Source organism: Pteropus alecto, unplaced genomic scaffold (assembly GCF_000325575.1).
Source record: "Pteropus alecto unplaced genomic scaffold, ASM32557v1 scaffold146, whole genome shotgun sequence".
Lineage (NCBI taxonomy): Eukaryota > Metazoa > Chordata > Mammalia > Chiroptera > Pteropodidae > Pteropus > Pteropus alecto.
Window position 1 is genome coordinate 13,492,318 of NW_006442107.1, and position 26,049 is coordinate 13,518,366.

At 43.5% G+C, this 26,049-nt stretch overlaps 1 protein-coding gene across 1 annotated transcript in view; it reads right to left on the bottom strand.

Moving 5' to 3' along the window:
* The window catches only part of FHOD3 (formin homology 2 domain containing 3), a 421,374-nt gene that overhangs the window by 4,837 nt on the left and 390,488 nt on the right, over window positions 1–26,049 (bottom strand). The window contains 4 exon segments of the mRNA XM_025038715.1: window positions 8,567–8,728; window positions 12,887–13,061; window positions 18,360–18,552; window positions 24,772–24,962. Coding sequence (XP_024894483.1) covers window positions 8,567–8,728; window positions 12,887–13,061; window positions 18,360–18,552; window positions 24,772–24,962 — 721 coding nt within the window.

Consider the following 26,049-nt stretch of genomic DNA (forward strand, 5'->3'; position numbering starts at 1 on the left):
TTCCTGCTTCCCGCTTATATGCTCTGGCTGGAGCTCCTCAGCCTGTCACATGTGACTGCCTCCCCTCCCCACAGCTGCTTAACAGAGAACAGACCGTGGAAATGTTTATCCCTGTCTGCCTCACAACTCTTCCATAGCCGGCATGGGTCACTTTGCTGGCACCAGCAACCACTGTATGCCTGAGGCACTTGTGACAGCTCTCACAATGCAGCAGTGACAGCAGTGGGATCTGACACAGGGGCACCTCTGTGTTAACATGCAGCACAGAGGTATCTGGGGATTCAGGGACAAAACCTAAGTTATCTCCCAACCCCTGCTAGAATTGAAAACAAATATTAATCCTACACAGTGCTCTCAGATGATTCTTTGCTAAGATGAATTTGAGAATAATGGCAAAGGCGGCCACCATTTATTGAGCCAGAACATGGATTATTCCATCTAATCTTTGTGGAAACCCTATGAGATGGGTACTGTTATCTCCCCAGCAAGCGAGCAAATGGCGGAGATGGAGTCCTTGGCCCATGCGCACCCAGTAAGTGGTAGAGAAGGATTTGAGCCAGGATATTTAACTCATAGCCCACCCTGGAAAGAGCTGTGCCCTGCCAAAGCCTGGCGGGACATGTTCTAACCATGGGAAAGGCACTGAGTTTTATTTCTATGTGACAGAAATCCATTTGTGCTCCTATACCTTTGGATTATTGACAATTTTTTTTTTTTTTTGCACACCATAGCAAACAATGGAAATGAGATGTTGTAATCCCAAAGATTCTAAAGATTTTCTGCTGAGTATACCGAGAGCAGTGCACCTAGGTTTTAAGGACTAATGTTAGAACTTCAAGGTGTCTTACATGTATGTGTTTTGTGGCTGGGAGGTAAATTGGCCCGGCTGCTATTCAAGGCGGTCCATTTATGCACCCTTTGTTCCTTGAGAGAACTGTCTGCTTAACAGAGAAAAATGTCAGGTCTCGTTTTGCCCCTTTGGACTTAAATGTAGAAAGTTGTTTTAAGGGGTAGAGTTCTTAGTGAGTCAATGTTAGACTTTCTTTGGGGTTTTGGTTTTGGTTCTTGGTCAATGTCATTGATTTCATCATCTTGGTTCTTTTTCTTATTTCCACCCTCCGTCTTTCTTTAACCACATAAAATCTTGTCCATTAAAAGCAGAGGTTTCCCAAATTGACAGGCATTCTGCAAGATAACTGACCAATACTTTTCAAAAGTGTCAATGTTATGAAATGTCCTCCCCAGATGTGAAGGAGAGACAAGGAAGTAACGTGGGATCCTGGGCAGGATCATGGAACAGAAAGTGGAGAAACCGGTGAAATCTGAATCAAGCCTAGAGTTCAGTTAATCATATTATACCAATGATAATTTCTTAGTTTTGATCAATTGTCCTATACTATGCAAGGTGTGAACATGAGGGGAAGCTGAGTGAAGGATATAAGGCAACTCTCTGTGCTATTTTGGCAACTTTTTTGTAAGTATAAAGTCTTTCAAAATAAAAAGTTAAAAAAAATGAAACCTGGATATAATAACAAGCCAAGGTTCTCAAACCTGGTTGATTTAAACTCAACTTCTTAGACTCAGCTCAGACTCACATAACAAAAAACTCGGGGAGAGGTCCACATAACCTTCCTAGGAAATTCAGATGGCCAGTTAGGTGTGGGGTCCCTAACTTAAATCACTGCCTTCTGACTGAGACGCAAGGAAAGGCAGGCTCCCAGGAAGGCGATGGCCTTTGTGGTGACAGGATTGAAGTCTCTGAGCTCTGCATAAGCCAGAATAAGTACACTCATACTGAGATGGCTTTTAGAAATACTTAAAGTATCAAGCGCTTTCTATCACCCCTGGCCTGCCCAGGGCCTTAGCTCTGCAGAGCGCTCCTATGCTTCCCCCTTACATCTGTGGCCACATTTACACCCCGTGCTCTTCAATTACCTTCCAAGGTAGGCACTGAACAGAAAGAAATCAGTGAAAATGCAAAAACATACTGCCTCATATGAGTCATGTTATGGGTGACGGGAGGGAGAGGATGGAGTGTGGCCTGTGTCCTACACACACAGGTGGGCGCCCTCTTCTGTCTTGGGAGGAGGAATCAGTCCAGTTTTTATGAGCTCTAAGAATAATTACATGCTAGGTAAACAGTTCTCTCCATTGTTTTCTGAAAGAACCAACACCAACTTGGGGAAGCCTATAGGTAAGAAGGAAGGGACGGCTCAGAATCCCAGACTCAGGGTTTTCAGAATTTCAAGTCCTGGGCAGGACACAACTGCCTTCCCTGTTTCCAGATGAAGTCCAGCTCATCGGTTCTCCCCCTGGGAAGTCACAGTACTGGGCAAGTACTATGCTGATGATCTAGCCTTCGGTGCATGCCAATTAAAGCAGCATAGTGAGATAAAAAGTAAGGTGAAGATGGGTCTAGGTGACGAATTAAAGCAGGCCAAATGAGATGGAGAGTGGTGTGTGGGGAGTAAGGTAGGTGATGGAGCAGAATGACGATGGGGTAGGTGAGGTTTCCATGAACAGGCTCCCTTGTGACTTTAACACAGCGGTCCCCATGCACCTGCAGGCAGCTTCATATTCCCACCAGGTCTGGGTCCTTTGGGCAGCAGTGTGACAGAGCATGGAAGGGAGGGAGGGTGGTAAAAGCCATAAGTGTCTCACTTCACCCTCACGACTGCCCTGTGAGGCTGGTACTACAGCCCTTGATGTCTGGAAGAAAACTGGGGCTCAGTGAGGCCAGGTAATTGGTGGAGGACCCAGTTTCCTCCTCTGTTATGCAAATTCCCAAGCTTGGAAATTGATTCCATGTGAACTTGGCAGCAAAGGCAACAAAATACCAAAACCTCTCATCAGTAAGGTGCTTGGCATTTTCCAAAGCACTCTGACGGGAACCCCCGCTTCGCATTCAGAACAGTTGTCAGAGGAGGAAAGACAGGTTCTCGGATTCCTTTTTTTACTGATCCCCCCTCCTCTTGAACCTTCACCCTTGGCCAAACCGTTGCTTGGCACATGGAGAGACATGGTGAAGAACACCCAAGTCAGCCTCCTCTTTCAGTGTGTTAGCTCCCACTACGGGCGGGTGGATCGTCTGAAAATGAAACGACCAGAAAGCCATTCGGTGCAGTGAAACACTTCCAAACTCTTTCGCATCACCTCCATAATTCCAAGGCTTCTGCCTGAACTTCTTGCCACCTCGGAGTCTTGGCCTCTGGCCTGGCCCTGCTGTGGGGTATGGGGCGGCTCCAAGCCCCATGGGCTCAGAAGCAAGGACCATCCACTCCTGTTTTGGACCCGCTTCTGGGGCGCCAGTGTTTGGGGTCTGTTTACAGTTTTGACAGCACCTGCTCTGGTTTCGGCCTCGTTTCTCTCCGCAGTTCCCAGACTCTCATTATGCCCCATTCCTCCTCCTTCCAAGTCCCCTTCCTGCGTTCACCCACCCCTGCCTCCAAGGACCACCAGCCCACCCCCTATGCAGAGCAAAGGCTGCAAATGGCTTCTTCACTTCCCCATCTCCCTTTTCTAGGGAAACGTTTTTTGAAACTCACTACAGGCTTAAAGTAGGCCCTGGCAAATTAGAGAGCCACTGTCAGCTGCATACTTTTCTGGTCCCTCTCCTTCTGCAGCCTGAGGGGCACTGATGGTGGCACTCCACCCAACGGGCACAAGCCGTCCAAAACGCAGAGACTCCTGACCCAAGACTTTTGTTCTCCTGTGGACGTGGTCTGTTTATCTTCCTGCCCTGTGTCCTACACACACAGGTGGGTGCCCTCCGCTGTCTTGGGAGGAGGGGTCAGTCTAGCTTTGATGAGCTCTATGATAATTATGTGCTAAGTAAACAGTAATGATGCTGCTGTCAAGAAGACAAAAGTTTTAGAAAATTTAGTTTTTTCCACTAATATCTTATTTTACTGTATTCCAAGTATATTAGTTTTAAGGCCTCTGGCCTATTGCCATTGCTGGCTTGCCCTATAAATATAAATTTTATGTAAATATAAAATTGATTCACAGTAAGTAAGAAATAACTATTTAAATTAAATGGAGGGAAATTTTTAAAAATGAGATTAGTAGGAAAATTCCTGGGTGTTTTCAAATATCACTTTGGAAAAGCAGAGAGACGAATGAACTCAGTCGTGTACTGATCAGACCCAGGGCTGAACCTAATATTTTGTGAGGCATAAATCTTGTTTTCCCCAAGACAGTTTTAATAATTTTTCAGATTCGACCATTCTCTTTCTTCTCTAAATGCTACTTAACACATAGCATGGCCACATCCCTTAATATTCTGTAAGAGAAATACGATTAGATTTTAGTTATATCAGCGTGAAACCTGCCATATGCCCTTCGACAAGACTGTCGAAGCTTCACAAGAGACACGTTGAGAAGGAAGTCACCGTGCGAGGGGATGAGAGTCAGGGCGCGAAATCCGATCAGAGTTCCGCGTTTTTTTCCCATAGGCTCTGGCATCAGACTTCTGGCTCTGCCCAGTGAGGAACTGTTCTTGTAAGGTGATCAACCTTAGGATCTTAACTAGCTAAGAAATTGGTTGATTACTTGTAAGTCACATCTAAGCGATCACATCTTTATAGAAATACAGCCCTGAGTCCAAAACTCCATGGTCATGTCACGGGTGGGGCCCAGACCCCCCCTCAGAGGGAAGGCGACAGGAGCAGGGGCAGCCCGCCTCTCTCAAGACCTGGGCTTCCCTGGGAACGAGAAAAGGCAGACGATGAGTCCCTAACCTCCGCTCTGTCCCATGGTCATCTGGCTAGTGGCCACATGCCGGCAGCCAGCTGGGTGCAGATCCTCTTCCCAAGATGGGTCCAAAAGAAAAAAAAAACACAGGGAAAGCACCTCTTCCTCCCCGTCCATCCGGCAGAATCATACCCATAAGGACACCTCAAATGCCGGTCAGCTTCTGGGTTATCTAGACTAGGGGAGGCCCATATCCAGAAGGCCTAAGAGGACAAATAGCTTTAGGACAAAATACCTACCCCAATATGAGAAGAAAAACAAAAATAAGAAAAAAACCCGAAGAGCTTGGGAAATGTTCTCCCTCAGTCAGATACACAAACCAATTTGATGGAGAGCCCTGGCTAGAATCTGGGGGGAGCATATGAGGTGTGTTAGAGCAACCATTTCACAGGCTAGAAATCAACTGGATAGTTCGAAACATTTTACTTAATGACACCCTGATGGCACCAGCTGGAAAAGCAGCAGAACTGAGCCATGGGAACCTGCAAATCGATAAAGATGCTCTCGTTGCATCCTGACTGGCCCATCATTTCAGGCTTTAGCAGGTCATTTGGCTTGTGTAGGCCTGGCCACAAGCATCAAACACAAAAGCAGACATTTAATTATCTTGGAGGATTCTCAAGTGGCTTGCAGGTCATAAATTTCTAGGTTATGGGATGGATTCTGGTTCCTGTGATAGCTGGACTATTATTGTCTTTAGCCAAATGAGTTAGAGCCCAAATATGTTGGTTATTCATTATCCACTTGTTTCATCACCACCATTAAACAATCTAATCAAATACGGCACTGTTTCAGGGGGAGGCCCAGAAGGGAAACTTCATGTTAATTTTGTATATTGTGTTTTTCTCATTCCTTTAACCTATTGAGAAAAGCTGGAGTTTATCACTCTTTTATAATGGAAACCAAAGTAACTTCCTCTGTCTTAAATTTCTGCTGATGGTGCCATTACTAATAAATTAAACCCGTTACAGATAAACATTTACATAAATGCAGTGCTGTATTTGTTGTAGTAACTGCATCACAGGATAAAATATGTTTGGCTAAGTAAAAAGAATATATGGCTGTTTTGCATAAGATTGGAACGGAAATGATACCAAAGGAAATTATTTTATGTCAACAACAAAAACAGGCAAAATATCTCTCTGGCCAGATAGAAGAGAAAAATTAATTTGACTGTGGTATTGTTTCCAGTGACATTATGTGTCTCTCTAAGAATCTGGTTCTCTCTAGACCAGAGGGCAGGGCCAACACTCTTTGCCAACACAGATGTGTAAGCTACACATACCCTGGCCTCCAGGGACTGGCAGGCCATTGTCTCGTGCAGTTTCTTTTTCTGAGCTCCTTGGACCAACTCTGCCCATCTCTGTGAGGACACTCCCTGGCCTGGCATCCTTTCTCTACCTCTCTCCCTCAGTCTACCCACAATATGTTTTTCCAAACTCCTTCTGGTCATTCTTGCAATGAGATTGCCCATTGCAACAGGACCAGGAGTGACCAAGGTTTCTGCCATTTGGTCACCAGTTTGTTGAAATAACTAATAAAAGGGCAATAAATAGCAAATACTGAAGATAATCTACTTAAGACCTTGAAAAGCCTTTCATAGGTTTCATTTCAAACGCTATTAAGAAATTAATTTCTTATCATGAAAATGACCAAGAAAAAAGTAAACAAAAGCTATGGACAATCCATACACAAAAGAAGAGATGCAAATGACGAGAGGCTCAACCTTCCTAGTATGTAAGAAAAAGTCAGTTAAAAACACAAGAAAATATTATTTCGTCTCCTTCAGAGAGGCAAAAAGGGAAGTGTTGCCTTGGCCTGGAGCAAGTTAGATTCAGCATGCAGCGTGGAGAGAGTGTGGATTAGCCCCACCTCTTAAGGAAGAGTTTGCCACTGAAGATGTGCACAGCCGAGGACCCTGCAAGTCCTCTCCTGGCCTCAGACTCCAGTGCTGCTCCACCTCAGTGTGTGAACATGAGTCACCTGGGGATCTTGTTAAACTCAGATTCTGAATTGGTTGCCCTAGGATGGGCTCCATGAATATGCATTTCTAACCAGCCTCTAAAAGATGTCCACATTGTCTGAGGACCAATTTTGAGTAGCAAGTTCTTACATAGGTGTACTAGGAGATTGGCAAAAACTTCACAGCAAAGCCAGAAAATAGAAAAATGTTGGAAAAAATAAATGTAAATGCCTTAGATATTGATGTTGGAGCCCACAAAGATATTCTTGAAGATATAAAAAGCCAGTCCTTCTGAATGATAGCTTTCCATTTAAAAAATAGTGGGAATGTGGCAGGGGGTACACCCAGTGGAAGGAGAGCCCGCCTCCTAATCCCACCAATTAACTGAGGGCCAGGGGCAGGGCCCCGGAGGCTCTGAAGTAGTCAGCCTTGGTGCAGCCCAGATGCCTGGAATTTCCAAAACTTTGCAGAAAGCTCTAATGTGCAGCCATGGTTGGGAGCCACAGCCAAAGAGAATTGTTACTCAAGTGTGGACCAAGGACCAGCAGCATCGGCCTCATCTAGGAGCAGGGCAAAAAGCTGACTCTCAGCTACTCATCTTACTAAATGAGAATCTTATCTCCTACCCATGCTGAACCCCAAACTCTGTGGTTTGAGAAGCTCTGCCTCTCTCTGGTGGAGTTGCCAAGGGTTACTTTCTTTTCTGGGGAAAAAAGTCTCTATCAGAAATGAAAGCAGATCATGTAAAAGGAGCAGAGTCTGATAAATGAGAGCACTTGGTTTACTGTTCTTTACCCTGGAAACAAGCTTGTCAGTGGGTCAAACAGAAGCACAGGGTCCAATGTATACAGCCCAAACCCCAATCATTGCCTGTGTGAACCTCAACGGTGGCATCACTGGGGATTCTCTGAGTCTGAGTCTTTACTGAAGTCTTGACTGCTTGGAGTCACTCTTCTGTCAATTTTAAGAACCAATCAGGACATGAGCAGGCAACCAGCCTTTCTTCTTGTGGAAGCTCACCAATCCCTGTCCTAGTCATCACCTTTTATTCCAGGTGGCAGAGCTGGTGGAGACTTGAGCTATCTCTTGAGTGACTGGCAGCAGGCCAAAGCTTGGGGGGTGAGCAATCTCTTGAAACATGCAAAGGTCATGGCAAACGCAAGCGGACATGAAAGAATTCAGAGGAACCCTGCTTTTCTACAGAGGGTAGTCCCTTTGAGAGTCAGCACAGTGCCTGCAGGGACCACTCCACACCCATCATTCAGGGGGCAGGAGCACACAGTAGACTCAGACTAAAGTAAAATATCAGTTGCTTTGATTTAGTTGGTAGGAAAACAAAAAAAGAACTGGTCACCCCAAGCTCACATGAAGTAGTTTAAGCATCCTAATGACCACAAAAATCACTGGTTTTCACCTTGAACATGTTTATGAGCAGCAGTGAACTCCTGGGGAGACCATCTCCAGCCCAGAAAGTGGCTCTTGATGCTGGGCGAGGGTCAGAAATATAGCATCTAGCAAAGTATCTGGGGCAGTACTTGGCAATGGTTCCCCCTGTGCTCACCGTTGCACACCAGAGACTTTCAGACCTTTCCAGGGATGAAGTGTGAAATGGGGGAGGCCTGGTCAGAAATGACAAATACACTGGACAGGGGTGGCTACAGCACCCCTCTTCCACGATGGCCAACGCTGAATGTCAAGCATGGTTGACAAGCACAGGTGGGCCCTCTAGGTACCACTGACAATCCACTGGAGACTGCCTCTGAGTCTCTGCCCTTCCTGGGTCACACAGAACTGCAGGGTGGGTCCCTGTGGCGTGGATTTCACACGCTGGCTCAGCTCAAACGCACTTACGAGACTTCCGGTTGGCCCGGGAGCGTTTCCTCTCCCGAGGCACCACTCGCTGACTGGGCACTTGGGTGGCCGACTTGACAATGCGGTCCATGATCTCATCAGCTGCATCATCTGTAACAGTAGGTGAGTCATCAGTCCCCAGAGTCCATGAACCAGTGGATCCTGAAGGATTAACCAGAGAGTTCCACATGCTCAGAGAGAAGGAAAACACCAAAGAAAACACACAGCACTGCTCCTCCAGCAGCAGAGCTCTGTCAGCACCAGAACAGAGCAGACAGCTTGAGCCTGACAGACCCGGACTGCTCACCCGTCCCCACCACAGAGGCACACTGTGACCTGTGACCCTTAACCCCAGGCTCTGAACTCTCCATAAACCCACACTCAGGTCACCTTTGTCATGATAGCTTGTACTGCACTTGTGTTCCTGTCTTCCGTTGTCCTTTAACTTCCTGTGCCTGGATGTGTTGCCTTCAGCTGCCAGGGCCTGTGATCACAGGAGGGCAGACCCCCCATGCAGCACAGTAATGTGCACATCACAGATATCCAGTGATGTACATCCAGTAATGTCCACAGACATTCGTTAACTCACTCTCTACCCATGGTTGTATGTGCCTACTGAATTTTAACTAACCTCAGCTTCTCATTCAGTTCAATGGAAAATCAATGGACTTTGAAACATAATTTATCTTTGAATCACCTAGCCTTTAAGGATTGTAACAAGATTGTCTGCCCTCTACAAGCGGCTAAGCGGAAGTTGACATAATTTCTCTTTGGTAAATCCCTCTGCTCCCCGACAAGAAAAATACATTTATTACTAAGTATACATTAACACAGTCCAAGTCTGGCATAGATGCATCTGCCTATAGAAAAGCAAGAAGGCACCCTGAAAACATGGATTCCCGAGTCATGTTAAAAGGGATATCTTTCCATAAGTCCAGGACTGTCAAACTTAGTTTTACAATGAGTTCATTCCTTCATGACCTCATTCTTGGTTCTGCTTTTTTATCCTCTCTCCTCTGGTCACTGTCCTCACTGTCTGATTATTGTTGATGCCCATTCTTCCTGGTCACGTATCCGTTTCTCTTCCTGGAACTTTTGCATTCACATGTAGCCATCAGAGGAACACTGCCCATATCTTTTACAGACCCCAAGGGCCCACTGGACTCACCACAGTCTCCCAAGTGTTAAGATATTTATATGTACTGAGATGTAGGGGAGGGGATAAAGCATTAGAGACCAAGATAGCACTATATCACTTTCTTTTGACTTCATTTTTCAAAATATATAGATTGTGGTTTGAAAGATAATACTTTTTTTCCTTAAAAATCTAACCTAAAAAATGTCTAAAAGGAAAACAATAATATCAAAGTAGATATATTATTTTACTGTGATAAAAGTTGGCCTTCGTTTTTGAATTTCCCTGGGTAGATAAAAACTTCTAGGTTAGGAAGTTTTCTTCTTGGCAGTTTAAAGCTGTCACTCCATTTTCTTCTGACTCCCATAGTTCCTGCTAACAGCAAGCCATCAGTCTTATTGCTGTTCCTTAAAAAGTAATGTATCTTTTCTCTCTGGCTGCTTTAAAGATTTTACTTTTACCTTTGGTTTTGAGCAGTTAGCTTATGGGATGCCGAGGCAGGCTTTTCTTTGTATTTATTCCCCTTAGATTTGCTTCAGTTTGTATATTTTCTATTAATTTATTTTTGAATTCACTAAGCCTCTCTTCTGTTGAGACTAGTCTGCTATTCAACCCACCCAAAAAAATTTCTCATTTCAGATATTTTCCTTTGCAGTTCTAGAGTGTCCACTGACCATTCGATTCATTTTTTTTATTTTAAATTTCAATTGTTGGTTGAAATTATCTACCTTTTAATCAATTCATGTGCAGTTTCCTTCATTGTCTTTGAACACTTACGATGGTTAAATCCTGACTGCAAATTTCAACATCTGGATCACCTGTGGCTCTGCAAACTATTGTCTACTTTTCTTCCTGTCAGTCACATTTTCACATTCTTCTCTTGGCTCATAATTTTGACTACGGACTGGACTTTGCGTATGAAAGAATGAAGAGACTGAGGTTAGTATAGTTTTCCCCCAGGCTTTACTCCTTCCTGTTAGGCAGACAAAGTGAAGTCCTGAGCAGGGTTCAGGCACACCTCTGTCTTTACATATTTGTATCGTTTGTTGAAGGTACTTACTCTGGCTTGTCTTAGTTTCTTCAGGTCTCCAAGACTGCGGGACCCTTCCTTCGGCCTTTCTGGCCCAGCCTACCCTCCCTATGCTGCCCAGCACAAAATTCTCTTGGAGAAAACTGTCTGTGTTTGGAGCTCCTCTAGATTCCAATCTCTTACGGCAACTCACATGGCTATTAGAAGTTCTGCCAGGTTCTCTTTACTGTTCGAGTCGCTCTGCCCAGGGCGAGTCTAATGCTCACCCTGTGCCCAGACATGGCAGATGCTCCTAGAGAGGAGCTCTCAGCCTACCTGGGATTCTAGTTTGTATAGTCCTCTTTTCTCTCACAGTTCTCTGATATTGTTTAAAAGAAAGCTTTTGCCATTTTTTAAAAATTTCTAGTTGTTGTAACAAGAGTGGTGGCTTGCCACTACCTACTGTGTGCCACCTGGAAGCAGAAGTCTCCAAATGTGCAGAGAAACTAAACGGCTTTCCTGTAAGATGTCAGGAGATGCTTACAATGAACAGCTTTCCGCATGCTCATTCTGGAAATGAACTCATAGTGTACAAACCCAGCAACATCTTTTCCTCTTTGTCCTTTCCAGTCAGGAACAGCTGTCTATTTTCTCTTTTAAAATTAGCACAACCCGATATGTGCCAGTAGAAATACTGGACCCCAAGATGGTTTTCATTGCACTACCCTTGTATTCTGCAAGGTACTGGACTCAAGGTTCCTGACGGCTGGGGTCACCACAGTGCAGGCATCAATGCTCTCCTTGATCTTCCTGGTGGCCACGTTTAGTCTACCACACAAACTCTGCAAGAGCTGCCAAGCACAGAGAGACTCATGCCTGGGATGTCTTAGGCCCTTTTGGGTACCACAGGATACAAGAGATTCCTTTCCCCACACCCCATAACATTGCAAAGCTGTTTTATTTTATCCTAATCCTTGTTCTATGCTTTGTCTAGACCGACAGCCTCTCCTGCTCAGCATTTAATGATACCACTTTCTTCACCTTCTGACTTCCCCCGCTTTCTTCTCCCCTCTTATATCTTTTCTTGTTTACGTACCTTCTCTCCTGTCACTTCTTGGTTTTTCTGAGAAATGGCCTCCTTCTACAGACAGTAAGAAATAATACTTTCTAATTGTCATATGCATCTCAGATGGGGCCAGGGTGGAGGGAGGCAGACCTTCTCCTGGCACATTCCTAACTGCATACAAAGTGAAAACCCTGTCACAGGGTCAAGACTAAAGTCTAGAGAGAATGAGTGGCCTGCATGTCAGAGTGTAGAGTAGGTGGATTCTGGGGGTGAAGGGGCTTGGACAGGCAGAGAAGGGGACAGCATGAGCAACAGCAGGGCTCAGGGAGACACAGGTGTGCCCACAATGTAGGGATGACAAGATAGGATAGGCCCAGACCACAGGAGACTGCAAATGACAGCACGGACAATGTGGGCGTATCCTGCAGGCAGTGAGGAAAGTTACAAAGGTCAACATGGTATCAGACGACACCAGGGAAACACAAGTCAACGTTCTCTGATGAAAAATGCGTCTTAACTCTTAATTAAAATAAAAAAAAATATATTTTCCAAGTTATAAAACAAATCTGGATACTCTTATGTCTTTACCATCGTGAAGTCTAGTTTCCTGTTTGCCTCTAAGGATTTAAAAAGACAAAAGGGGGTGGGTAATGCTTTAATCCAGGAGACAGCAACATTCTTCTGTACAGAGCCAGGTAGTAAAAACTTGAGGTTCTATGGTCCCTGAAGTCTGTGACACTGCAGTGCAAAAGCACCATAGACAGTACACAAACCAATAAGTATGGCTGTATTCCAATTAGACCTCATGTATGAAAATAGGTGGGGGCTAGTTTACTGATCCCTGCTTTACCCCATGAGGATTCATTCACAATAATAATAACTCCTCTTGTGTGAATTAAGTTATACTTTTGAGAGTGTTGTTTGCTTTTGAGATGAAGCTACTGAAGGTGGTTCACAAAGGTGCAGAAAGCATGTGATTACACAGCGTCCGGAGCCCTGGGAGTTGGTGGCCCTTAGCAGCCTGGGCACAGTATGCTATAGCCTCTGATGGGGATGAGACCCCATGAGGTGGCTAACCGTGAAGACTTTCCCTGCCCAGGCCAGCGTTACCTCGGCTCGCTCGGCTGCGTGTGCGGACGCCCAGCACTGGCGTGGCATCCTCCATAGCAGGGGACGAGGTTTTCAGCACGGCCTTCATGTTCTCGTGCTCAGCGGCGTCCTCGGCATAGCTCAGGCCTTGCGGTTGGCTCGGTGGTGCTGGAGAACTGCCAGAGAACTTGCCAGACTGCAAGACCAAAGAGGGGTGTGAGGTCACTCCCTGAAAGCCAGCAAAAGCTTGTAAACTGTTTAGCTGAGGAAAACCTTCTCCTTCTGTCTTTTTGGTTTGTGTGCATTCTGTAGACACTTTCATTATGGCAGTCACTGAGGTTGTGGATGAACTAATGACAAAATGTCTGTGTATAGAGGAAGTTCTCTCATCAGAAAGAAAAGCCCTGGTTCCAGAAGGACCACACCCATCCCTCCACTGTCGTGGGTCTCCTGGCTCACTGCAGATCCCCTCAGTGGGGGCCTGCTAGGAGCAACTGAGATCCACTCTGGGAAGAACTCAGGAAGCAAATCTGTTTCTAATATCGAAACCCTGGTGTGAGAATTGAAACATGATCCGTTAATCAAATGTATTGAGCTTCATTATTATTTTTAACTTAGCTCCAGAAAGCAGTTAATTTTTTCTTATATATCGCTTACAATAATAGTATTTTGAAAGTGGCAGTCACTCATGGAATCATACAACGTTACAAGTCAGGCAGAATTTTTCCAGATCTAGTCCCACCTCACTTTACAGAGAAGGCTACTGAGGCTCTCCAAAATTAAGTGACTTGCCAAAGGCCCCAAGGGGGTTTGTTTCAGGGACCACATCAGAACATGACTCAGAAATTCATGCTAAAACTGAATTTGGCAACACTCACTACTTCTTGTGGTGTCAAAAATTTGCTTGTTTTAACAAGCATTACAAGCACATGATATTCTCTAATTCTAGCTGAACAAAGAGTCAGGACATAGATGTTTTACAAGAGGTATGCTAGAACATTAGGCCATATGCGCACAGTGCCCAGCATCTGGATGAAAAATACAAAGTCTGCTAGATTCACATTTACAAAGAGGAACTCCATGGATTCCGGCTTCCTCTTTTCATTCAGTATCTTGGCCATGACAATGGAGAGCCTGGGACACATCTGTACCTTGTCATCTGTACCGCTCCCACCTCACCTTCTAGGGCCAATCAGCTCCAGGTTGGATTCTGGTTCTGGCATCTGCACCAGGACGAGGAGGAGGAATCCCTCCTATCCCACCCCTCACGCACTGATACCACCAGATCTACTGGATGCCAGTCAAGGAAATGGGCACAAGACAGAGGCTGCCCACAGCTGGAGGACACTTCTCTGGCCTGGCTCTTAGCCACTGCCCCACTTCCTCTTTGGTTTTAGGGCTCTTCAAGTGGTTATTTTAGAATTTAGCTCTCATACTTGTGTTACCAAAAGGCTCAGACAGAGCTGGAAGGAAAATTCTGTCCACCTTTCTAGCCGTAGGGAGAGAGCCCCCGAACCTGCCACTCTTGACAGGGCCTGGGACTCAGGGACAGCTTGGAAAATGCAGTTAACCCTTCAGTTCCTGGCATACACAGCATGATGAGAGCCCATGACAGGAGGTTAGTGATCACACGGAAACCAACCAGAAAACATCCATGCATGGTTTAAAGTACTAAGTGGTGCTGACATTTCATGCTGCTTAAGTTAGGTTAGACTCTACAGCACACCTGGGAGGTCAAACATGGCATTCTTCGTGTTTATAAAGAGTCATACCTCAACTTCGTCCTCTTCATCAGTCTACCCGAGAGGACAGAACAAGATGGAAAAGACAGAAGGGCTTCTTAGAAGGCATGGAAGTCAGCAAAGATGAGATCATCTCAATGTCACATCAAATTCCAAGTAAAGCAATTGGCCCCCTCTTGATTTGGGAGCTGCCAGGCCCTGCTTGCATAGCCTTCCTGCCCTCGTCTGAATGTTCCTTGCATGAGCCTCAAGATCAGTCCTAATGAAAGTCAGAAGGGACTTGCAGGGCTCTGGGCCAATCTCCTGAGGCTGCCCATGAGGTTGATAGCCAGTTTACCTGGTTCTCTAACCACTACAGACCTCAGCTCTGGGCCCTGCCACTCAGCTGGCCAAATCCTGTGGAAGCCACCACCACACGCCCACCATCAAGACCTCAGTAAGTGGACTGGCCTCCATCTGTCTGGCTCTGCCTGCCAACTGCTGTCTCCCCTCTCATCCTGCTGCTAGGTCTGGGCTCCGAGAATCCTTCCACACACAGGCCAGACAGGACGAAAGGAACAACAGCCCAAGCAGAATGGGTTGTATTAATCTCTCCTCAAAAACATGAAATTAAGTTCATTTAAAAATCTTACCTGTCCCTCATGGAGGCTGTCTGAATTGAAATGCCATACTGTTAATTCTCATCAGATCAACTTCCTTAAATAACTTTAAATAAAATATCTCTTTTCTAAAAATCAATTGAGGACGAAAGAGATATACATCTCTTGACTTTAAATTAAACATTCCCTCAGTTTAACTTGTGTTTGTTTCCACTGAGATTGCAAAGCTAAGCCAGAAAATCAGACACATGGTTTTTGAGAATTAACTAAACTTTTAGAAGCTGAAATGACAAAATGCTTCCAGTTCATCACGTTCCATATTGTCCCCAGCCAAATGGCATTGCGACAAGAGATGACAGTCCTGCTGTGCTATTTTTTTGAAATCTTAGAGTTTATTTAACCAGGATGTCTGGCATTTTTTCAGCAATTAGCACATGTGCAAGATGCCGATATACAAAATCTATACCTCCTCAGTGTTCCCCAAAGTAACTGCTTTCCCTTTTCACAGAAGAAGAAGCTGGGGTTGAGCGAGGACACGAGGCCTCACCCAAGATTACCACTGCCCCCCAATTTGTGGGAGCCCAGGGGTGGAAATTCTGAGTTCTCACAGCCTATCTGGAGTATAATGACAGCAAACAGGGTCACAACTGCCTGGTGAAGCCTTGTCTATTTCATCATTTTGTCTAGAACTAGTTTGGGACACCAAGATGAGGAATTACTTACTTTCTCACTGATCTTTCCTTGGGAGGCACACAAGAGCAGATATGGGTCTGACTCTACAAATGTAGGGTCTTTAGATTTAACCCAGACTTCTCTTAGAAAATAATTGTTTTTCTAAAATCATTTCTCTCTGTGTGTGTGTGTGTGTGTGTGTGTGTGTGTGTGTGTGTGTGTTTGAGGGTGGCTGGGGAGAGGAGGCAAGGTGACTCTTGGTTGACCTCACAGATTGCAAGGACCTTGTCAGTTTATAATCCCTTATATTTATTTATTTATTTTTTATTTTTTATGCCTACGGTACCTGGGCTTCCTAGGTGGTCTCCCATCCAAGTACTAACCAGGTCCCACCTTCCTTAGCTTCCGAGATAAAATCATTTCTGTTTAATTGTTACCACTTCCATCCTCATCATTTAGCATTTTTATTAAAAGTGACTTTTTACACAGTTTTCTCTAAAAATTACTTCCAGCTCTCATGTTCAGGGGCTCTGTAATTGTCAATATATTGCCTGGTTTTGTTTTTAGTGGTTTAAGTTGTGGATATACTGTGACATCCTTAGGGTATGCACTTGTTTTTTACTGCACCTACATCTTCCTTGGTGCTTCGTGTCTAGCTGGGCACACGGCAGGCACTTAATTGCAAGCTGGGAAAACTTGAAGCTGTACTTTGCCTTAATCGACAATATCCTAATTTTCCAGCAGATGGCAGTCTTTCTACAGTAATGATGCCACTTTGCCTACTAAAAATAGTGACTATGCTGAAGATGACTCTGAAGAAACTTGTATTGTCCAGATTTTAATGGAAATTTAAATATTTTTGAATCAAACTCTAGAAAAATTTATCCCTGTTCATAAATAGGAAAGCTGAATGTTTTCAGAGAAGACAGAATTAAAATGTTAGTGGGATCTGTAAAAAATCTCAAGAATTTGTCAAGAAATTTAGATGTGTTCTCATAACTATAAGCATATTTGGCTTGTATTTTTCACCCTCCAACGTGTCTCATTTCCACAAAATAAGCACTCCCTTTTTACAACTTTTAAAAATAATACTTTGCAGTGAGATGTGGGCCATAGTTTGTCCAAGTGGATTCTGTTTGCTTCTTGAGTTGCTGTCCTCCAGAAAGCTAAAGATCCTATGGAACCCAGATTTCAGGAGAGGGGACAAGGACTCTCAGCTGATGGCACTCGTGTTTAGAACAGCCAGGAGGCTGTAGGAAGAATTCCTTCTGCAGAAAAGTGATTTGAACACTCTCTAAGGGTCCAGAGAATTAAACAAACAAACAAACAAACAAAGAAACAAACAAACAAGGCGTCTCGATGGGGTGGATAGTGACGGGATTAGTCCCCAGTTCTGCCTTAAAATTACAGAAAAATTTCTAAGATAATGCATCTGGGTCTCCATGGGAAGGTTAGATCCTTCAAGAATGTGGATAGTAATCGAGTGTCCTCTGTCTCTCCTACAACATAGACACCCTTCTGGGTACAGATGGCAGCCTCAGTAGGGTCTTCTTGATTGACTTTATTCCTCTCCAAAGAAATGTGCCTGATTTGAGTTCATCTGAGGCTTGCAACCCTCAGGATGATGGCACTCCCTATGGCTTAATCCTTTTCCCATTCCATTCCCTGTATCGCTGAGAGCCAAGGTGCTTCTCAAATATATCTATACAGATGAGATAGTTTTCATAAAGGCATATCAGAAAGCGTTGCCTGCTCTGTGTGTCTGTCTGTCTTGGGCATCTTCTCACATCCCTTCCCCCTTCCACTTATGAAGTATCTGTCATCTGAATGCCCACTGCATCCGTGGCCCAGTGGGCTCGGGCCTGTGGTAGGAGAAATGGGGGAAGAGCCCAGGAGTGGGAGAGGCATATAATTATGCAGGTACTCTCAATGCGGACTCTTGCCAGATTCACTGTCTCCCTGGATCTCGTCCCACCCTGATATTCTCTGACTCAAGGGACTGCCAGGAGCCCATTAGATTACATCTTTGAGCAACCACACCGATTATTTCTTTAATCAGATGCCTAGAATGGGTGGTCCATGTATCAACTTATTGGTTATAAAGCATCTTTATGAAGACAAATCCTGAATCAATTCCTAAATGAGTACATTTATCTTTCAATGATAAGTGGCATTATGTTTGATATTTTTTTCTTTTTCTCCAATTTTACCAATATCACAGAGGTTGAAAATGGAATCAAGCCTTTAATGCCATCAGCATCATACAACTCCTCCACCAGCCACACATTCCTAACTTGTATGTCCTACTTCCTTGTTTGTTATATAGCAGATTTTCACAGAAATGGTAGAGGAGCAGTTTAACAGCATTTTTCAAAAGACAGTTATTTTCACATTTAAAAAAACAAAAAAAAAAACCACAGTTCCCAAACGGGGAAGTTTTTAAAAAATAAATGACACAAAGAGGCTGATTCCATGACTTACATCAGTGATCATCTTCCCTCTGGTCTTATTTCTTTCTCTGTGGTTGGCCCGTTTCTGTTTCTGCTGCAAAACCCTTTCCCTGGTGGTTCGATACTCCAAAGCAAATTCACTAATGATCCTGCAGAACTTGTTTATGTTCACTTCGCGAATCGCATAAGGTGGATGCCCCATAAAGAGCAAAAAGGAATGGAACCTGCGAGGAAAAACAATGATGGCAATGACTTCCATTTTAAGGAACGAAAAACAATTATTTCAAAACTTTCAGTAAGAAATTAATCAGCCGAAGATACTGTTCTTCATTCCTGAGGCTTTGAGGTTGAAAAGTCTTCTCAAGTGAAAATGAGAGCAGAGGTCAAGTTCAACTCATGTTCTCATTGAGAGAGGTTATGTCTGGGTGGAAGGATTTCAGGAAATTAATTACCTTGCTTATCTGTGTTTTAATGTTTTCCTAAAACGGATATGCAAAAAACTTCAGTAAGAAAAATTATAAAGTTCTATTTTTAGGAAAACATTGCAGTTTCTAGATTAGATAAAATTAAATAAGGAATAAAGAAATGTTGGTTAGCAATTTCTTGGGAACCTGTTCTAATAAATACTTGGAATAAACATGAACATATTATGAATAACATGTCAATTGAGGGTTTATAAAAAGATTCTTATAAAGTTTTCTCTGAGTAAATATTTTGAAATATTTTCTTGCTATATTATATACAATCTTAATTTAATTAGGACACATTAAATAAGCAGCACAAAATAAATTTATTTCAGCTATTTATAAACAAAAATTGTTGGATTCTATTAAGTTCTTTGTAAAAAGAAATTAAATGAGCGAACAAGTGTCCAATTTTTAGTTATCCGGAAATGAGAAAGAAGATACTAGAAGATAGAAGGAAATTTTTACGTAGAACAAACAGTATTATATAAATGATAACATTATTGGTAGACAAAAACTTTTGTCTTTGATCTCTCTAATTTGTACAGTTTGAATAAAAGTTTGGTTCATTTTTCAAATGAGAGACATTGGTTTATGTTTTTGTGAAGAACAATAAAGTAAAGCATACAATGTGTATTTAAAGGGGACTAAAAAATGCTGTTTAAAACCAAAAATGATAGCTAAAACTAAAAAACTCACAGAAGAAAATATAAATTTTCATGACTTTGGATTAGGAATTGATTTCTTAGATATGATACCAAAAGCATAAGCACCTAAAGAAAAAAATGGATAAACTGAACATCAAAATTAAAAAAAAAAACAACTTTTATGCTTCAGAGAACACTATCAAGAGTGAAAATATACCCCACAGAATAGGAGAAAATATCTGCAAGTCATAAGTCTGATGAGTTTGTATTCAGAATATATAAAGAAATCTTATCAACTCAACACTAAAATGACAAATAAAAAAGGGACAAATAATTTGAAGAGACATTTCTCAAAAAAAAATGCAAATAGCAAATAAGTACATGAAAAGATGCTCAACACCATTAGTCATCAGGGGAGTGCGAATCAAGACCACAGTGAAACACCACTTTGCGCTAATATGGCTATAATTTAAAAAGATGGACAATAACAAGTATTGGTGAGGCTGTGGAGTAATTGGGACTCTCCTACAGTACTGGTGAGAACATAAAATGATTCAGCTGCTGTGGAAAAGTCTGGCAGTTCCTAAAAAGCTCAAATAGAATTACTAAATGACCTAGCAATTTTGTTTCTGTGCATATACCCAAAAGAAATGAATATATGTGTCCATGCAAAACCTTCTACACATATGTTCATAATAGCACCAGTCAAAAATAGTCAAAAAGTGGAAACAACCCAAACATCCATAAACAGATGAATAAACAACATGTGGTATAACCATATGAGGTCCTGGATAACTGGTGCACTAACCTCTCCGATCTCATCTCCTATGACCTCAGCCACACTGGACTCCTTGTGATTCCTTGAACAAGCCCACCTCAGGGCCTCAGGCCCCACATGTGATGCATAGGTGTTCCTGGGGTGGGGGCACGTGGCTGAACTGAGAGGCTGCAGAAGTTGTGGAGGGGGTGGGGAGGCCACTCTGCTGGGAGGACCATAGGCTCTGACGAGGTGTCCAGTACTAGCTATTCCCTATGCCCAGAGCATTTCCGCCACAGACAGCTGCATGGACTACTCTCATCCCATAGATTTCTGCCCAAGTAGCATGTCTTCAGGGAAGCCTTCCCTAACAGCCCAGTGTAAAACCACCTTCTTGTCACTCCCAGTCCCATTTATACTTGTAATTTTTCTTCCCGGCTGGCTCTAATGACATTATATATTGGACATATGACATGAAATCATACATTAGGATAGGCTAGTGTGATATATACTACATATATCACCACTTATCACTACTCCAGATCTGTGTGCAAAATGAATCAAGGGGAGAATCAATCAGTCTACAAGCTGAGTCTTCTTTAAGAACAGCCTAGGAGTCTTTATCCTCTACTTTCTAGAACATTGTGGATTCAAACTTAACATGAGTCGGAAACAGAATTCAAGCATATAATTTGTAAGCAGAAGAGTAACAACAAACAAGTTAAATGCATAGTTGAAGAAAATTCAGATGTACCTTTGAAAGGAAAGACACTATGGCGTTCCTTGCAGAAGAACAAAGGGTGGATGACTTTAAAGGGATTTAAATGACTTTAAAACATTTAAGGGATTTTTGTTAGCTGAGTTTGTCACTTTCAGAACATGTGACAAGAAGGTCTTATGATTATGGAGGGCTGGTTTCCCTCATCAGTATCCTGAGGTACAAACCAAACTTCTTTCTTTGATCTGTTCCATTATCCCTCCTTTTCCCCATGTGTGCCACTGAGTGGGGTGTCTGGCCCAGGAAGAGGAAGAGTGGATTTTGGAGTGCTGGGAAACCAGTGTGGGTGTTCATGTGTCTCTACCCCTGTATCTCCTCCAAAATGCTGTAGTTCTCTATGCCTTCCAAGAAGGCCTTTCTCCCCACCTCTCACCTGGTCCCCTCTCTCCCACACAGTCTAACTACAACCTAATGAATCTATAGGAATAAGTGAGTGGGTCTACATATCCATAGAGTGGGATTAGGCTATGAGTGTGTCACCAGAAAAGGAAAGGTTAACATACAGGTTAGGACATCCAGAACAAGGTTTTCTTAGCCAGGCAACAGTTTTGAAAGCCAAGTTTTGCCTAAAGTGCATTGTCTAAGTTCTTTTATGTGCTCCTTTATCAAGAGGGGGCTCACTGGAGTTACTAAGGGACAGTCCATCAGACAAGAAAGGGAGGTGGAATACCAGCCCCTGGGCTCTATGACTGAGGGAATCAGAGGGGTGGGTGGCAAGATGTGTGGCCTCATCGCCTCTCCCCAAGAAAGCCAAGGAGTGGAGAGAGGTCTGTTGAGATCCGAAGCAGATGCTGAGGGAAGAGGGACTCCTCTGCCATCGGGAGGGACAGAGCGGCTCCAGGTCAAAATGGAACAATTGGCAGCTCAGTGAGGTGAGGAAGCAAGGTGGCCTGGCTGGACTGACCAGCTCCTGTGGGATTCTATGTGGTATACAAGGGACTCTGGGGAACATGAAGGTGCTGAATGGAGAGCTGCAGGGTCTGGGGGGATGGGTGCATCAGAGGGGAAGACTTGATGACTTTTCCCTTCAGCTGCCAATCAAGCAGGAGGGATCAGCAGAGGTTGGGTGGAACCAGTCCCCCCACACCCGCCATCCTAAGCTAGTTCTGAGAGGAGTATCAAGGAAGAGTCGAACTCTTGAAGACCAAACATTCAGGAGACTAAATGTTTAGTTGTTTACATGATTGGCTAGATTAGCTGACTGCTACCTCATTAAGGAAATGAAGTGAATAGTGAAATAAAGAAAAGTCATTTTCTCTGCACATCTGAGTGTCATGAGAATAAATATGCAGCTTTGCTACCCATGGATGTTTAAATTAATCCCTAGGATACAGTCGTCTTTACACTCTGAGATGAAGGTCTAGCTTCTTGTAATTTTCTGATCTGAAATCGTATATTTAGGCTGATCTGCATGCCGTGGACAATTCCACCTGTGATCCACTGTCTGACCCTAACTAGAGTGCTACTCTTTTCTGGGTCTCAGTTTTCCAAAGTATAAAGGGAATATGTTAGATCACAGCAGTTGTAGGCTATGCTCCTGGGAATGCTGGTGGTGGGGAGGAAAAGAAGAAGCACAGCCATTGGTGCTATGAGTCCCCCATCTCCACTCCAACAAGACAGTCCTGCTTTAATCAGTTCTAATGTGGGCTCTTGATAATGACTTCACGTGAACCCAGGCTTCTATGATTTAGATGCTGTGGCTAGGAAACTAGCTGAACCAACCCCCAAACCCCAGCCATGCCCCTTTTACCTCCCACCATAACTATAATGAATTCCTGGCTGATGCTGGTCATCCCCAGTGGGATGGCCAATAGTGAGTAGACAGAGCCCAGGGCACATGAGAACAACCATCATCCAGGTAACCAGCTTCTCAGGGAGGACAGGACAACCAGAACACTCAATATATGCACTAAATGTAACACACACACACACACACACACACACACACACACACACACATTATAGCTTAAAAAATGAAATATCGCTGAGTTTCTAACTATTCAGGATAAATGGTTAATGTGACCAGGCATAACAGCTTTACAAGACTTTCATAAAATTGCTCCAATTTTATGACATTCCAAATGGAAACTATTTGTTTATTTGAGTAGTTTTAAGTGGGAAATTGTTTGTATCACACAAAGCAATGGAGAGCCAAAGCAGCTTACATTCCCTGCCTCCCATTTTTAACCATGTTTAAAGCATAGTGTACTTTGATTTCAGTGAGAAATCTGACAAAATCTCTGATAAGGTCCTCCCACCCAAAGGACAGCTATGAGGTCTAGATGGAGTAGAGTAAGGGGATTTAGAGTTGAACAACTGAATTCCAAAAGTAGTAGATAGTTGTCAACTTGGAGGCAAGCTTCTGTTCCTATTCCTGTTCACTCCCACTGCACCCCTCCTGCCCCCAACAGTCTGGATCAAGACCCAGAAAGTACTATTATAGAAGTGGCTAATGACAAGCTGGGAGACGGCTCGCATGCAGACAAAATAATCAAGTTTTTAGAAACAGTCACAGGGATATAAGTTATAGCATTGGGAATATAGGCAACAATATTGTAATAACTGTATGGTATCAGAAGGGAAGTCAACTTACTGGGGTGATCACTCTGTAAGGCACATAAATGTCTAATCACTATATTATACACCTGAAATGAACATAATATGTATGTAATATTGAAAAAATAATTCTGTATGGCTTCAAGGAAGGTGAAGTAAGAAAACACGGAGAGAAGGGGAAAGGAGGAAGGGAAAAGAGACAAAAATTTAAAAATATGAAAAGTACAGAGATAAATAAAAATATCACACACCCATTAAAAAAATAATAATAATAGCGAAGTGCTCAAGCACAGGCCAGGGAGGAGCAGACCCCTGGGAAAGGCCTGCGGTTTAGATGGTCCCAAGGGAGGGTGCCCTTAACAGAACTACAGTGGGCCCACCGCCAGAGCTCCTGCTCCAGGCTGGCCACAGCCTGCAGGTGTGCAGAGCTGTACATTTGCTCCCCAAGGTATAAGGCCCAGAACAGAGCCCTCAGACCCTGGAAGCCAGGTGAGGGACTTACAACTACGTCCTGTGACAAAGCAAAGACAAAGAAAGCGATGGTGCATAGTAGGCAAATGCCCTGGCCTGGAACACTGAAAGACTCGGGCTCTAGTCCTGGTGCTGCCTCCACTCACAGGTGCGATAGCCCTGGACAGCCATGGGGCCATCCTAGACCCCAGCCAGCCTCCTTGTCAGCAGGCAAGGCCTGAACATCATGGCTGTGTCTCTCAGGGTCCTCTTGAATCCTGTGACTCTGAGGAAGACTGGTCTAGAGAATGGCACCTAGGATGGGGCCCAAGCTTTACCGAGGCAGGCTGCAGCACAGTGCAGTCACTGGAGAATCAGTGAGTGGAAGTCTTCTTGGAGGGCAGACTGTGGATCATATATAAAAGGAACTTTCCTAATAAGTTGAGCTTCCTTACAAAGATGTGTGAATACACAAAACTGTCAAAACAGATACAGAAATGCAGGGGTCAATTTGTCAAAGATGTTACAGATGCAATTCTTGATAGAGGAGGATTTTTGAATAACAGCTCTGAGATTCTTCTGACCTCAAGATTCAATGTCATTATATTATTTCTCCGTGTGTGTAAGAAAATTAAATACCTATGAACAGACATGTGCATCAAAGGTGCACTTGTTAGGTACCGAGAATTTACAGTACAATTTTGTAAATTTAAATCTTCAGATCTTGGTTTGCAGAATATTTTCAATATGTGATATTACTGGCCTTTCCATATGTTCCTTGATCCACTTACCTGTTAATTATTCTTCTATGGACAATCTTTAAAATTATAATTCGCTCTGCACAGTCTTTAAGGAACTCTGACATTCGTTGTTTTAAAACTGGTTTCATTTCATGTTTGGCAATTGCCTTGAGGTGATCCCATGAAGCTTTGCATCTTCTCTCCATCTGACATAAATTATCCTGAAGTTGATCAAAGTCAACCTGAAAATCAGACAGAGAACATTGCAAAGTTTTCTCTAAAGAAACGACCGGACCCCAACCTCAACCAGGAAACTGAACTGCCTCTGGGAAGAAATAAACATCAAAACCAAATTTACATCTTGAAATGCAAACATATTTATGGCCTAAAAATTATCCACATGTGTATCTGTCATTATCTCAATATCACATTATTTAGTGATAAACTTCTTCAAATGAACCCCATGCAAGTGTCACCCCCCCTTTTTTTGCCATATTTGGGAAGAAATCTTAGAAAAGTCTTTGGAAACTAAATTAAAACATGATATCAAGGAACCCTAGTACAAGATGAACTAAGCAGATGTCTCATAAAATTTTTCAGAGGACTCTTGTTCTTCAGAGATGATATTTCACTCAAGGTTGGAGGAATGCACCATAGTCATGCATGGGTAGCTCTGATATGCTGGGGCCAGCTAAGGAGCAGCCAGCTTTTCATCACAATGATCTCTTCTACACTGCGTGATGAATTATTTTATTTATTCACCTATTCGCTCAGTCAAACAACACTCATGGAAAAACTGGTGTATGCCAGTCCCCACACCAGGCACTAAGAACACGAAGACAAATGCTGAATGGGACCGAGGAGGCTCATTGTACAGACAAGTGATCAGCGAACACTGAGGATGTACAGAATCCAACAGGCTTGTGCATGTGTGTGTGGTATGTGGTCTTGCCAGCAGATGCAAGTCACACGTGCAAGGAACAGATGTGAGAGAGCACACTCACTGTGCTCTTCAGGGAGGTGGGAACAGTCTGGATTGACTGAAGTGATGAGATGAGGGAGGCTTTCCAAAGTGATGCTTTTATAAGATTTCTAGACAAGAAATCATGTGAATCAGAGTTAGTGATGAAAAAATGCACTCGAGGGCATTTAATGGAGGGACATGTGGGATGGAGGAAAGAAACTGAGAAGCTTAGGAGGGGAGGAAGAAATAGATAAATAGGTGAGCTGAAGAGAGGGGACTGAGGGGACAGAAGTAGATGTGGAGTGAGAGATGTGAGAAAGGACGAGTCAGCCAAACAAAGTCAGGAGAAAGAAGATGCACAGACG